The sequence below is a fragment of the Camellia sinensis genome, chromosome 2 (assembly GCF_055761805.1).
Source record: "Camellia sinensis isolate YWXY chromosome 2, ASM5576180v1, whole genome shotgun sequence".
NCBI classification, from domain to species: Eukaryota; Viridiplantae; Streptophyta; class Magnoliopsida; order Ericales; family Theaceae; genus Camellia; species Camellia sinensis.
In genome coordinates this window covers 194921666-194933658 of record NC_138962.1, presented here as the reverse complement: position 1 = coordinate 194933658, position 11993 = coordinate 194921666, and the positions used below count along the sequence as shown (strand labels likewise).

General features: G+C 29.7%; 1 protein-coding gene across 1 annotated transcript; it reads left to right on the top strand.

The window, feature by feature from the left end:
* The first annotated feature begins 5727 nt into the window (after positions 1-5727).
* Positions 5728-8910, top strand: LOC114317048 (type III polyketide synthase A). Its single transcript, XM_028263739.2, has 3 exons — positions 5728-5941; positions 6515-6751; positions 8168-8910. The coding sequence occupies exons 1-3, from the start codon at positions 5728-5730 to the stop codon at positions 8908-8910; spliced, it is 1194 nt and encodes a 397-aa protein (XP_028119540.2).
* Positions 8911-11993: the final 3083 nt, after the last annotated feature.

The following is an 11993-nucleotide window of genomic DNA, read 5'->3' as shown; positions in this document are numbered from 1 at the left end:
CTGAAAATTGATTTTAGGAAAAAGATTGAGGCCTCGAATGTGGCTCGAACCGCTCTTCTCTTCTTCTTTTTTTTTTTTTCAAACTGTGTTGATTTTGTTGTTGTTGTTGTTTTTTTTATTTATTTATTTATTTGTTGGGTTGTGTTAGTTTGGTTGTTTTTATTTATTTATTGGGCTGCTGTAATTTTATTTATTTATTTATTTATTTTTAAAGGATGGTTATGTGTAGGGGTGGGTTTAGAGTTTAGGATTTAAGGTTTAGGTTTTTATTTCTTCTGGGTCTTTCTTATTTGAAGTAAAAATATAGTAAGGACTCGTACAAAATTATATGAAATTAACAAATTTTAACTAGCAATCTAACTGATCAGTCAATTTTATCACCCAATCAATCTAACCCAATTGTTTTTTTTTTTTTTCTATTTGTTGGGCTATGTTGGTTTTGTTTTATTTTATTTTATTTGTTGGACTGTGTTGATTTATTTACTTTTTTATTAGGGTTTAGGTTTTAAGATACACATAAAAACCTTTCCAAAAAAAAAAAAAAAACCAAAAAAAAAACCAAACCAACATAAAAATAAAATAAAAAAACAGACAAAACAACTTTTCGAGGCAAATACGCACCTTCAATTTCGAGGCCTTTAGCACGGTTCTTGATTTTATAGGCAAACATTTGACCCGAACAGGTATCAAATAGAAGTAGAAAGGTGCACAATAACTTGAACAGGTGCAACCACTACTGACCGTTGCTAAGACCAAATTTTCAAATCATTTGAAAAAAGAATCCGTTGGTTGTAACAGTTTCAAAACTGTTGGAATGCTACATTTAAACTATTTGAATAGTTAAACAATAAAGCCAAAGTGGAAAGTTGTAAAACTGTTTGGAATAAATGTATTAAACTATTTGAATAGTTTAATCTATTTTAGAAAATCACTTTAGGAAACCAAAAAAATAAAATTATATTTAAATTAAATTTCCACAATAATTTTTATTGAAAAAATTTAAATGAATTTTATCTAAAAAATTAATGTTAAATCTGAAAACGACGTCAACTTTTCATTCACTCATAAATGGTTTTGACGTTCCGTCTTCACCGTGTGACTTGCCACGCGACAATGAACACATCACCTCTTCGGACCCACCCCAAAAGACGTTTGGGGCCCACTTAATTTTGGCCTTAAAGTTGGCCTAAAATAAGCCATATAAAACACCATTTTTTCCAACAGTATGTCATCTTTTAAAAAAGTCAAAAAGTTAAAAAGTCACTATCCTATTTAAATCACATCATCTTATTTAAGTCACATTACTTCTCTATCACATCACTTCAAACCCAACCCATACCTAACGCATATTTTATAAAAAGTCAAAAAGTGTACTTATTTAGAACACCCCAAACAACTCCTTAAAGTGAAAATAGATTGAAAAGATGAGAACCTTTGGAAGATGACAATAGGTCGAATGAGGAAAAAATATATTTTTAAAGGTAATAATATAAGTAGGGTTTAGAGTTTTTCTCATAATGGATGTGTATCAAGATTTTTTTTTTTCTATAGAAGATGTGTATTGAGAAAACATGAATTTCAAGTTGAATGTGTATGTTAATGTTTATATTAGTAATTTTGTTTAAGGGAAAAATTATTAAAAAAAAATATTTTTTATTAAGTGTATGCATGGAATGGAAATGGCAGGGCCGGCTCAAGGAGCCTGCAAATGATGCAGCCGCTGTAGGCCTTAGTATAACAAAAGAAAAATGCTTGGGAGCACTAATTAGTGCTCCCACTAATTAGGTGGCAGTGGGTCCCGCCATTATTGATGTGATGTTTTGGTCTTGGAGTTGTGTTTTTTTTTTTTTTTTTACTTTTTTAATGCATTAGTGCTATTAGTGGTGATGTTTTTAGTGGGATGAATCATTGTTGATAACAAAAAGCCTCAATTTGGAGTTGAAATCTTATAAGTAAAATAAAATAAATAAATAAACAAAGACGGTAGCTTTTTCAAACTAAAATAAGATTATTAAATTTTCTATCAACTTTATACATGGGCTCTATACTTATGTGAGACTACATTCATATGTATAATTGGTAAAACAAAAAAAAATTAGTGATTAGTATCCCTATCATTTGTGTACCATGAAAAGTCTATTCCTTGCTCTCTGAGACTCATAAATTAAGAATATAAAATTTAATCAAATATTCTTCTGAATAATTTTTCATTCAGTAGATATTAATAACACTAAATTTAATAATACAACGCATGAACACAACATGATAATATAAAATAATAAATGAATTGGATTCGAGCATCTCCAATCATTCACCCAACGCTGCATAAAATTTAAATTTAATAAAAAAATTGTTCAAAAAGAGGTCCAATTCTTTTATCAAACTTGTATTCTTTCATAAGTGTAATTCATATGTTATTGACCCCAAGACAAAAAAGGAACAAAACAAAATAAACAACCAGATTTTAATTTTTTTGCTTTAGGCCACACGTGGTTGAGCTGACCAGGAGAAATGATGTGTAAAATAAGAAAGTCTCTACAATTTCACTTGTTTTATTTTATTTTTTTGGTATTTGTATATGCATTTTGATGTATACTAACTCCCATTTGTTTGAAGTTATACAGAGGGATTGGAATTGATAGTGAGGTGGGACTCACTATATGTCATGAGAGATGGGGAGGGGACTCCTAATCCCTTAGTATTAAGATAGACCTTGGAAGGGGGATTGGGATGGAGGGGGTGGAGGTGGAGGTGATATTAAAATTTTAGTCCGCCAGACTATTTATTTATTTATTTATTATTTTTTACATGTTGGCTTTTTTTTTTTTGAACATTAATGTTTAATTTTTTATATTTTTGTTAAGTAAAAATCATTGTTTTATTTTTTTTTGAAATTTTTTTATTTTTTACATGTTAGGCATTTTATTTTTTTTGAATATTAATGTTTAATGTTTTTGTATTTTTGTATTTTTTTATTATTTTATATAAAAATAATTTAACAATCCCTACACCAACAACTATCATCAAAACAAACACAATTTTACTTAATCCCTTCACTATCAATTCCTTCCATTCTACTAAAAACAAACAGGGCCTAAAAGTAAAAAATAAAACTTACATATGTTGAGTTGATTATACTAAGTTTCTCTTCAAACGTTAAGTTTAAGGGCTCACTACTGCAAAATGGGGCTTTAGACACGGGATTTTTTGTGACGGTTCAAAAATCGTCTCAAAAAATAGGCATTTGTGATGGTAAAAAAACCATGGCAAAATCTTTATTTTTTTTGGCGACGACAAGTGATTGTCACCAAAAAAGGCACCGAATAAATACTAAATATTAGAGACGGATAACCCAAAATCGTTGCAAAAGTTTTATTTTTTTGCATTTTTGTTAATTTGTGAAGGCCTTTCAAACCATCACAAAAACTTAGGGATTGTTTGGGATGACCTAAACAAGTACACTTTTTGTCTTTTTACAAAAAGATGTGCAGAAAAGTAGAGATGTAATGTGATGATAAAAAGATAAAAAATGCATACTTATTTTGAGTAGCCAAACTTGGCCTTAATCCCTTAATTTTCCACTTTTGCGCCCTCTCTCTCTCTCTCTCTCTCTCTCTCTCTCTCTCTCTCTCGTGTCCGTCCCCAATATTTCAATCTTTTTTCTCGTGCCCACTCTAATTTCACTCTGTCTCTCTCATGCCCAACCCTCACTCTCTTTAATTATTAAAATATGTAGAAACTAATGGGGATGTGAAGAAATATTTAGGATTGGTTTGGCATAAACTAAATAATACAAAAAGTCAAAAAGTCACTATTCTATTTAAGTCACATTATCTTATTTAAATTACATCACCTCTCTAACACATCACATCAAACCCAACCCAAACTCAACCCATTTTTTTTTTTTATTAGCAAAGAAAGTTTTATTGATGAAAAAACATACAAAGTATGGGAACAAACAACAATAAAGAGGATGGTGCAAAAGGCATCACAGTGAAACACGAAGATCCCAACTAGGATGGCACCTCAATGCACACCAAATCATCTACCAGCACCACCTCAATGCACACAATATATATGCTAAGTTCAAGTCACACGGAGCACTATACATGGAGCAAGGAGGGTGGATTCCAGTCGTGAAGCAGAGAAGAGGGAAAGGAACATGGAGCAAGGAGCCAAGGATTGAATTGTTTTCAGTGTTTGTGGATAATTTGCCTTCCAGTATGGACCCAAAAACATTGTTCAAATTGTTTACAAAGTTTGGAACAGTGAAAGATGTATTTATCCCACAGAAGAGGAGAAAGTTCACAAATACCAAGTTTGGCTTTGTCAGGTTCGACTGCTCAGTTGCAGCAAGGGTTGCAGTTTCTAAAGCTAATGGTCTATGGGTAGAGGACAGGGAGATTCAAGTCAAAATGGCAGAGAACGATAGATTTAAGGAAGGAGCACAGAATAGAAACCAGACTAAAGGGAGCAAAGGCATCAATGAAGCAGGTGGAAGAAAAGGACACTATCAGCATGGTTTACAGAGGTCATATGCTGAAATACTAAAAACAAACGCTAGAGGATCTGCGGGGAAAGTTGAAAGTACTATCATGGTGGATGAAGCCGGTCATGGTTGGCTACATGAGAGTGTGATCTTGAGATTCAAAGACGAGTACTCTGTACATGGCATTGAGAAGATCTTTAAGGAGAAAGGAATTGAGGATGTAATGGTCAGGCGTGGAGGAGGCAGAGACGTGGTGGTCAAATTTAAATCCAAAGAAGCTAAGGATGCAAAACTATCACTAGTCAAAGAATGGTGTAGGGATTGGTGTGAGTTTGTTAAAGAGTGGGAACCAGGAGCTTGTGCAGAACAAGAGAGGTGCCCGTGGCTCAGATGCCATGGGGTTCCTCTAAGTATGTGGAATAGAAACACTTTTAGTAAGATTGGCAACATTTGGGGAAGTGTTATTCGATTGGAAGGAGACTACTTCCATTATCAAATATGCTAACTGGTTGCTCTTCACACACCATAACAGGATATAGCCTTCCTTTACATTCCAGATTAATAGTTTTATTGATGAAGTCCATACACTGAGTTGCAATTCTGACTCTTCCATAATTGAAGGACTTGGGTTGGCAAACTCAACTCAAGCTCAACCCATATAAGTCAATAAGTCAAAAAGTATATTTTTTTAGAACATCCCAAACCAACCCTTAAATCTTCTTATAAATTTTTAATTTTTTTAGAGACTTTCTAACTTTTTTATTATTTTAGCGTATGCCAAATGACTCCAAAACGAGATAAACTATTTAGGGAAAATTACCATTCACTATTCAGTGGTAATTTTTAAAAATTATTACATATTAATAAAAAATTATGATTTTAATGTATAATATTTATTATTTTTTTGTCATTACTTTTTCTCACAACCACTGCTATGTTATTTACCAACTATTTAGAGGAGCTTTATGTCTCACAACAAGAAACTATGTCAAAGAAATGGAAAGAGTGTTGTGATCACACTTCCAACACCAAGAACCCAAAAACAAAACAAGAAGTAATAAACTAAGCCTTTTCCCACAACTCATGCTAACCATCCTTGGCACCAAATTGTCTCCAACAAGAAGTTTCTTCTCCCATTTATACTCATCAAGCTTCATCATCATCACACAGCACTACATCATCATCAAGTTTGTTTTCACCATTATTTCAAGGCTTCATTTTCTTAATTAAGCCAAGCCATGTCTAAAACTAATGGTACTAATGGTGCTTCCAAGCTGGAGTGTCCTTCTCCGGCAAGGTGTAAGCGTGTTCCAACGCCGGGGAAGGCAACTATTCTTGCAATGGGGAAAGCATTCCCTAGCCAACTCATTCCTCAGGATTGTTTAGTAGAAGGATACATTCGTGACACAAAATGTGAAGACTTGTCCATTAAGGAGAAGTTGGAACGCCTGTGTAAGTCAAAATTAATCCTCCTTCTATCAATGCTCCTTCCCCAAAGCTATATTTGCATCATGAATTTGAATAGAAATTTAGAAATATTTTTCCTTTATTCTTTTAAATCCATACTCAAATCCATTATTCAAATATGAGAGTTTTAGAGATAAAAATTTAGAGACAAAATTAGGTTTTAGGGATGAAATATTTTGGTTGCTAAAAGTGTTATTGTTGTATTTTTAATTACGAAATTGAATATTTAGTAATGAATTACTATTCTTTTGGGACTATAATTTTTATCTTAGAAAATAAATATTTTTGACACTAAATTATTTTGTTCCTAAAAAATAGCAACATTTTCAAAATTTTGTCGTTAAAAGTTGTTTTTTATTTTTCAAAACGATCTATTGGCGACAACCCTCGGGATGACATAAATTGGTCCCAAAATGTTCTTTGCAACAAAATTTTTATTTTGTGAAGACAAGAGAAATTGGTCCCTAAAGCATATTTTATGGTGTGATGTGTGTTAGAAGTCATTTTTGGTTGAACCTACTTGTAGGCTCTTCATATCTTTCTCTATTTTTTTGCTAGGTAAAACAACTACTGTGAAGACTAGATACACAGTGATGTCCAAGGAGATCTTAAACAAATACCCAGAACTGGCAACAGAAGGCTCACCAACCATCCAACAAAGGCTTGAAATAGCCAACCCTGCTGTCCTAGAAATGGCCATGGAAGCAAGCCTTGCATGTATCAAAGAGTGGGGAAGACCAGCACAAGATATCACCCACATTGTTTATGTTTCTTCGAGCGAAATCCGATTACCAGGTAGGCCTGTCAACGAATTGGATTCTGATCAAATTCGGTAGAATCTTTGGTAGAATACAATCTAATCTGATTAGACATTGTAACATATCATTCTTAAATTTATTTATTTTTTTAATCAGCAAAAAGGAAACTTTATTGATGAAGAAGGTAAAATACAAGTAAAACTTACAACAATAAAAGAAAGTGCAACGAGCATCATAACTAAAGTGAACAATCCCAACACACCATTCTTAAATGCCAAACACAACTATAATAAAACAAAGGCTAATGATATACAAACAAAAAAATTTATTCAGAATTCACATATAATCTGATATGGCTTTTATGATCATTTCATTTTAAATTGAAAATTTGCTATTTATATAGAATTTTTATATAGAATTTGCTTTTAGACTGTTATGATAATAATATTTTGTAATTAAATGTCATTTAAGGTCTCATTTGTCAACTATACATTTTAGTCAAAAGATTATTATAAGTTGTCACGTCACTCTCTCTATTTTTTTGCATATCTTTTCATAAAAAGTCAAAAAATTATTAAAATAGTATATTCTCAAACGAGGTCTAAATAGATATTTTATTTTAAAATGATAAGTCCCATTGCACCCATATATATATAAATTTTATGTGCATATTACTATATGAAACTAAAAATCTATCATTGTGACTTATAATTTGAAAAATGTAATTTTGCTTGTTAATCAAAAAATAATTACACATAATCTCATTTCATACCTAAATACAAGTCGATAGACTTATATTAATAAATACATATGTAATTCACTTAGTTGTGTCTAGAAATGAAATAATAGATGAACAAAAAGAGACAAAAAAATAAAATTAATTTTTTCAAAAAAAAATAAAGCAACTCAACTCTAACCATTGGAAATTGATAGACATTTCGCATTTGTACTCGCATTAAAAACACAAAAATAATAAAATAAAATCATGGCACAAGGTATTATCCATGTGTTTCAACTAGATTCATTGAAAAAAAATATTTCTAATTAGCTTCCTCAAACACAACACTCTGTTTGGTTTTTTTGAATTTTCAATTCGATTGTTTTATTTTTAGTGAACTTACTTTTTAGATCTACTTAATTTAAATAAATTTAAAAAGTATAAAATTTATTTAAAAAAATTAAATTTTCACTAAGTACAAAAAAAAATAATATTTTTTTATAGTTATTAAATTATTGAAAAAAAAAGTTATAAATAATTTAATTTTTAAATATATTTAAATTAAGTGGATCTATAAAATTAAAAAAAAAATTAATCATATATTAAAAAAATTCACTAAAAACCAAAAAAAAAAAAATAATGCAAATTGCAAATTCAAAAAACAATTTTTAAGACTCAATACCAAACATTTTGCAACTGTCATCTTACAATATTCCTGTGCATGAACCCTTCCAGGTGGTGACCTCTACCTTGCCACCCAACTCGGCCTGAGAACCGACGTAGGCCGCGTAATGCTCTACTTCTTAGGCTGTTACGGCGGCGTCACTGGCCTTCGTGTCGCTAAAGACATCGCCGAAAACAACCCAGGAAGCAGAGTCCTCATAACAACCTCGGAAACCACAATCCTCGGATTCCGACCCCCCAACAAGGCCCGCCCCTATGATCTGGTCGGCGCCGCCCTTTTTGGCGACGGAGCCGCCGCTGCAATCGTCGGCGCCGACCCATTCCTCGGCACAGAATCCCCCTTCATGGAGCTAAACTACGCAGTTCAGCAGTTCTTGCCGGGGACCCACAACGTGATCGACGGTCGACTTTCGGAGGAGGGCATAAACTTCAAGCTAGGGAGAGAACTTCCTCAGAAGATTGAAGACAACATTGAAGAGTTCTGCAAAAAGATCGTAGTGGAAAAAGGTGGTTTGGGTTTGAGTGATTTTAATGAGTTGTTTTGGGCTGTTCACCCGGGTGGACCGGCTATACTGAACCGGTTAGAGAGTACTTTGAAGTTGAGGAGTGAGAAGCTAGAGTGTAGTAGGAGGGCATTGATGGATTTTGGGAATGTTAGTAGTAATACTATATTTTATGTTATGGAGTATGTAAGAGAGGAGTTGAGGAAAAAAGAGGGTGGAGAAGAGTGGGGACTTGCTTTGGCTTTTGGACCAGGGATTACTTTTGAAGGGATGCTCATTCGTAGCCTTTGATGAGTGGGTGAGTTGGGAGACTTATGTTTGTTTGATTTATAAGTCTTTATTAGTTTTCATGGACTTTCTTTTGTTTTTAGGAATTTGCATTTCAAGTTTGTGATGAATTGGATTCAAAGATTTTATGATATGGAAAAATGCAAAATGAGAAATGAAATTTATTAAGAATCTTTATATAAAATGATGTGCTGAATACTAGTGTTTTACTTTGATCATTTATTATATTATGAATCTAAAATATATATATATATATATATGAATCTAAAAAAGATAGTAGTGTATTATATATTTTGTGATTTAAAAATATGTATTATAATTTTATTTTTGAATTATAAATTATCATAAATTTATTATAAAATTATATAACATTTATCATAAAAATATGTAATATGTATAAAAAAAAAATTTAACAAAGAACATATAGTATTCACCCAAAGGAATTCCAATGAAAATATGTAATATGTATAAAAAAAATTTAACGAAGAACATATAGTATACACCCAAAGGGATTCCAATGAAAATCTCCATTCATATGGGGAGTTTGGAAAGGAGCTTTTTTGGCTTTTTTGGTTAAAATAGTATTAAAATACAAAATAGATTAAAATAGCTAATAAGATAAAATGTCACATCAAATCTATAATCACTTCACTTTTTTTCCCACAAATATCATATCAATTACAAAAAAAATCTAACTATATTTCTAAATATAAAAATTTTAACCCTCTAAAATAATCAAAAACTAAAATAGACTGCTAAACACCCACTAGTATCATGTGATGACTAAAACATTACTGTTGCAAAAGAAGCCAAAACATGCGGCAGAAAAAAAAAATTCAAGATAGAAATTAATTTGAAAAAAATAAATATTAAAAAAATATTTTTTATTTTTAATAATTATTTTTGACTTCTCAAAAGATAAAATAATATAAAAATGATAAGTATTTTTTATTTTCTTACTTCTTTTACTAAAGTAACTTCTAATTTTTTCTGAAACAAGTTCATCAAAACCAAAGCATCCCCCAATGATGTGGCTAAGCATTTCATGAAGATACACCTACAATCTTCTTTCTCACAAATTTTATTTTTTTCATCAATATGGGGTGATATTGAAGGAACTCAATTAGGACATGTAGCAAGATTATGAAAAAAACCAAAAAGAGTGATACAGTAACTTGTACTGATATTTTTTCTTTAAAAAAATAAAGTTAAAAATAAAAAAAGAAAAATTGAGCAAGTTATTACCAAAATAATGACGTTATCCAACCCAAGAAGATGGCCTAGTGGAGGCCTGGAATTTGGTGGAGGCTTTTCCTAAATCAAGTCAAATTAGTAATTTAATTCTTAAATTAAGTTTAGTTTGGACGGAATTTTCAAACTAAGTTAAAATGCTATTACAAATCACGCTTTCAATATTTCTAGGATCCTCCCGTGAAAAATTTGTGAAATAGTAAAAACGTGGTTACAAACTACGCTTTTAATTAAGAAAGTGTGATTACAAACTACACTTTTAAGTAAAATTTATTTTTTTTCAAAAAACGTGATTTCAAAGAACGTTTTACTGTTGAAATGCAAAAACATGTTTTTCATACAAACCAAACCAACTCACACTCTGACCCACACACACCTTCAACACAACACTCACGCACAACACACAATATAATTGAAACAAATATAATTTTTATATATAATAATAATTAAATATATATAATAATAATTTATAATAATAAATAATAATCAATTATATAATTTTTGTAAATATAAATCATTTTTAAGTTATGGATGGTTTGATTTATAATACGTATGTAAGGGCAAAAAATTTTATAATCAAAAATAATTTTTGCAATTTTTATAATAAAAAATAATTTATAAATTATCAAAAATAATTTATAATACGTATGTATTATCTAAATCTTTATATTTTTTATTTAAAAATTTTTACAGTAAACCCACCTTCACATTTTATAATACGTATGTATTATTCAAAAATAATTTATAAAAATTTATAATTAATACATATGTAAATAATTTAATACGTATCTTCACATTTACATTTACAGTAAACGCATCTTCACATTTACATATGTATGGTTAGTGTAAAGATTTTGATAAATGACTTAAATTATAAATCAAACCATTTCTAATCTAAAAATTTTTACCCTTACATACGTATGATTTAAATAATTTATAAAAATTATTACCATACGTATGTAAAAATTGATTATAAAAATTGCAAAAATTATTTATAAATAATTTATAAAAATTGATTATAATCTTTATAAATAATTTATAAAGATTTAAATAATTTATAAAAATCTTTTGATAAATAATTTTTATAATCAAGTCATATCAACCATGCGTATTTAATTTTTATAATCAAAAATAATTTATAATTTATAATAGCAAATTTTTATCCTTACATACGTATGGTTTAAGGGTAAAATTTTTAAGTTATGAATGGTTTGATTTATCATTTAAGTCATTTATCAAAATATTTACCCTTATACCATACATATGTAAGTCATTTATCAAAAGATTTTTAGGTTATGTATGGTTTGATTTTTAGAATTTTTTTTTAAAAAATTAAAAATTAATTTGGTTAAGAAATAAAAAATAAAAATAATTATCATTTAAGGGTAAAAAATAATTATCATTTTAATTTTTGGACACGTTATATACATACGTATAGTTATTTCAATTTAATTTGTAAAAAATTATTTCTAACCACTCGAAAGATAAAAATTATATAAAAATGATTTATATTTACAAAAATTATAAAAATTATATAGTTGATTATTATTTGCTATTATAAATTATTATTATATATATTTAATTATTATATATAAAAATTATATTGTTTCAATTATATTATGTGATGTGCGTGAGTATTGTGTGTTGGAGGGGTGTGTGTTTGGGTGTCAGAGTGTGGGTTGATTTGGTTTGTATGGAAAATGTGTTTTGAAAACACGTTTTTGCATTTCAATAGTAAAAGCGTGATTTGAAATCAAGTTTTTTGAAGAAAAAAAAAATTTACTTAACATCGTGATTTGTAACCACGCTTTCTTAATTAAAAGCGCGGTTTGTAA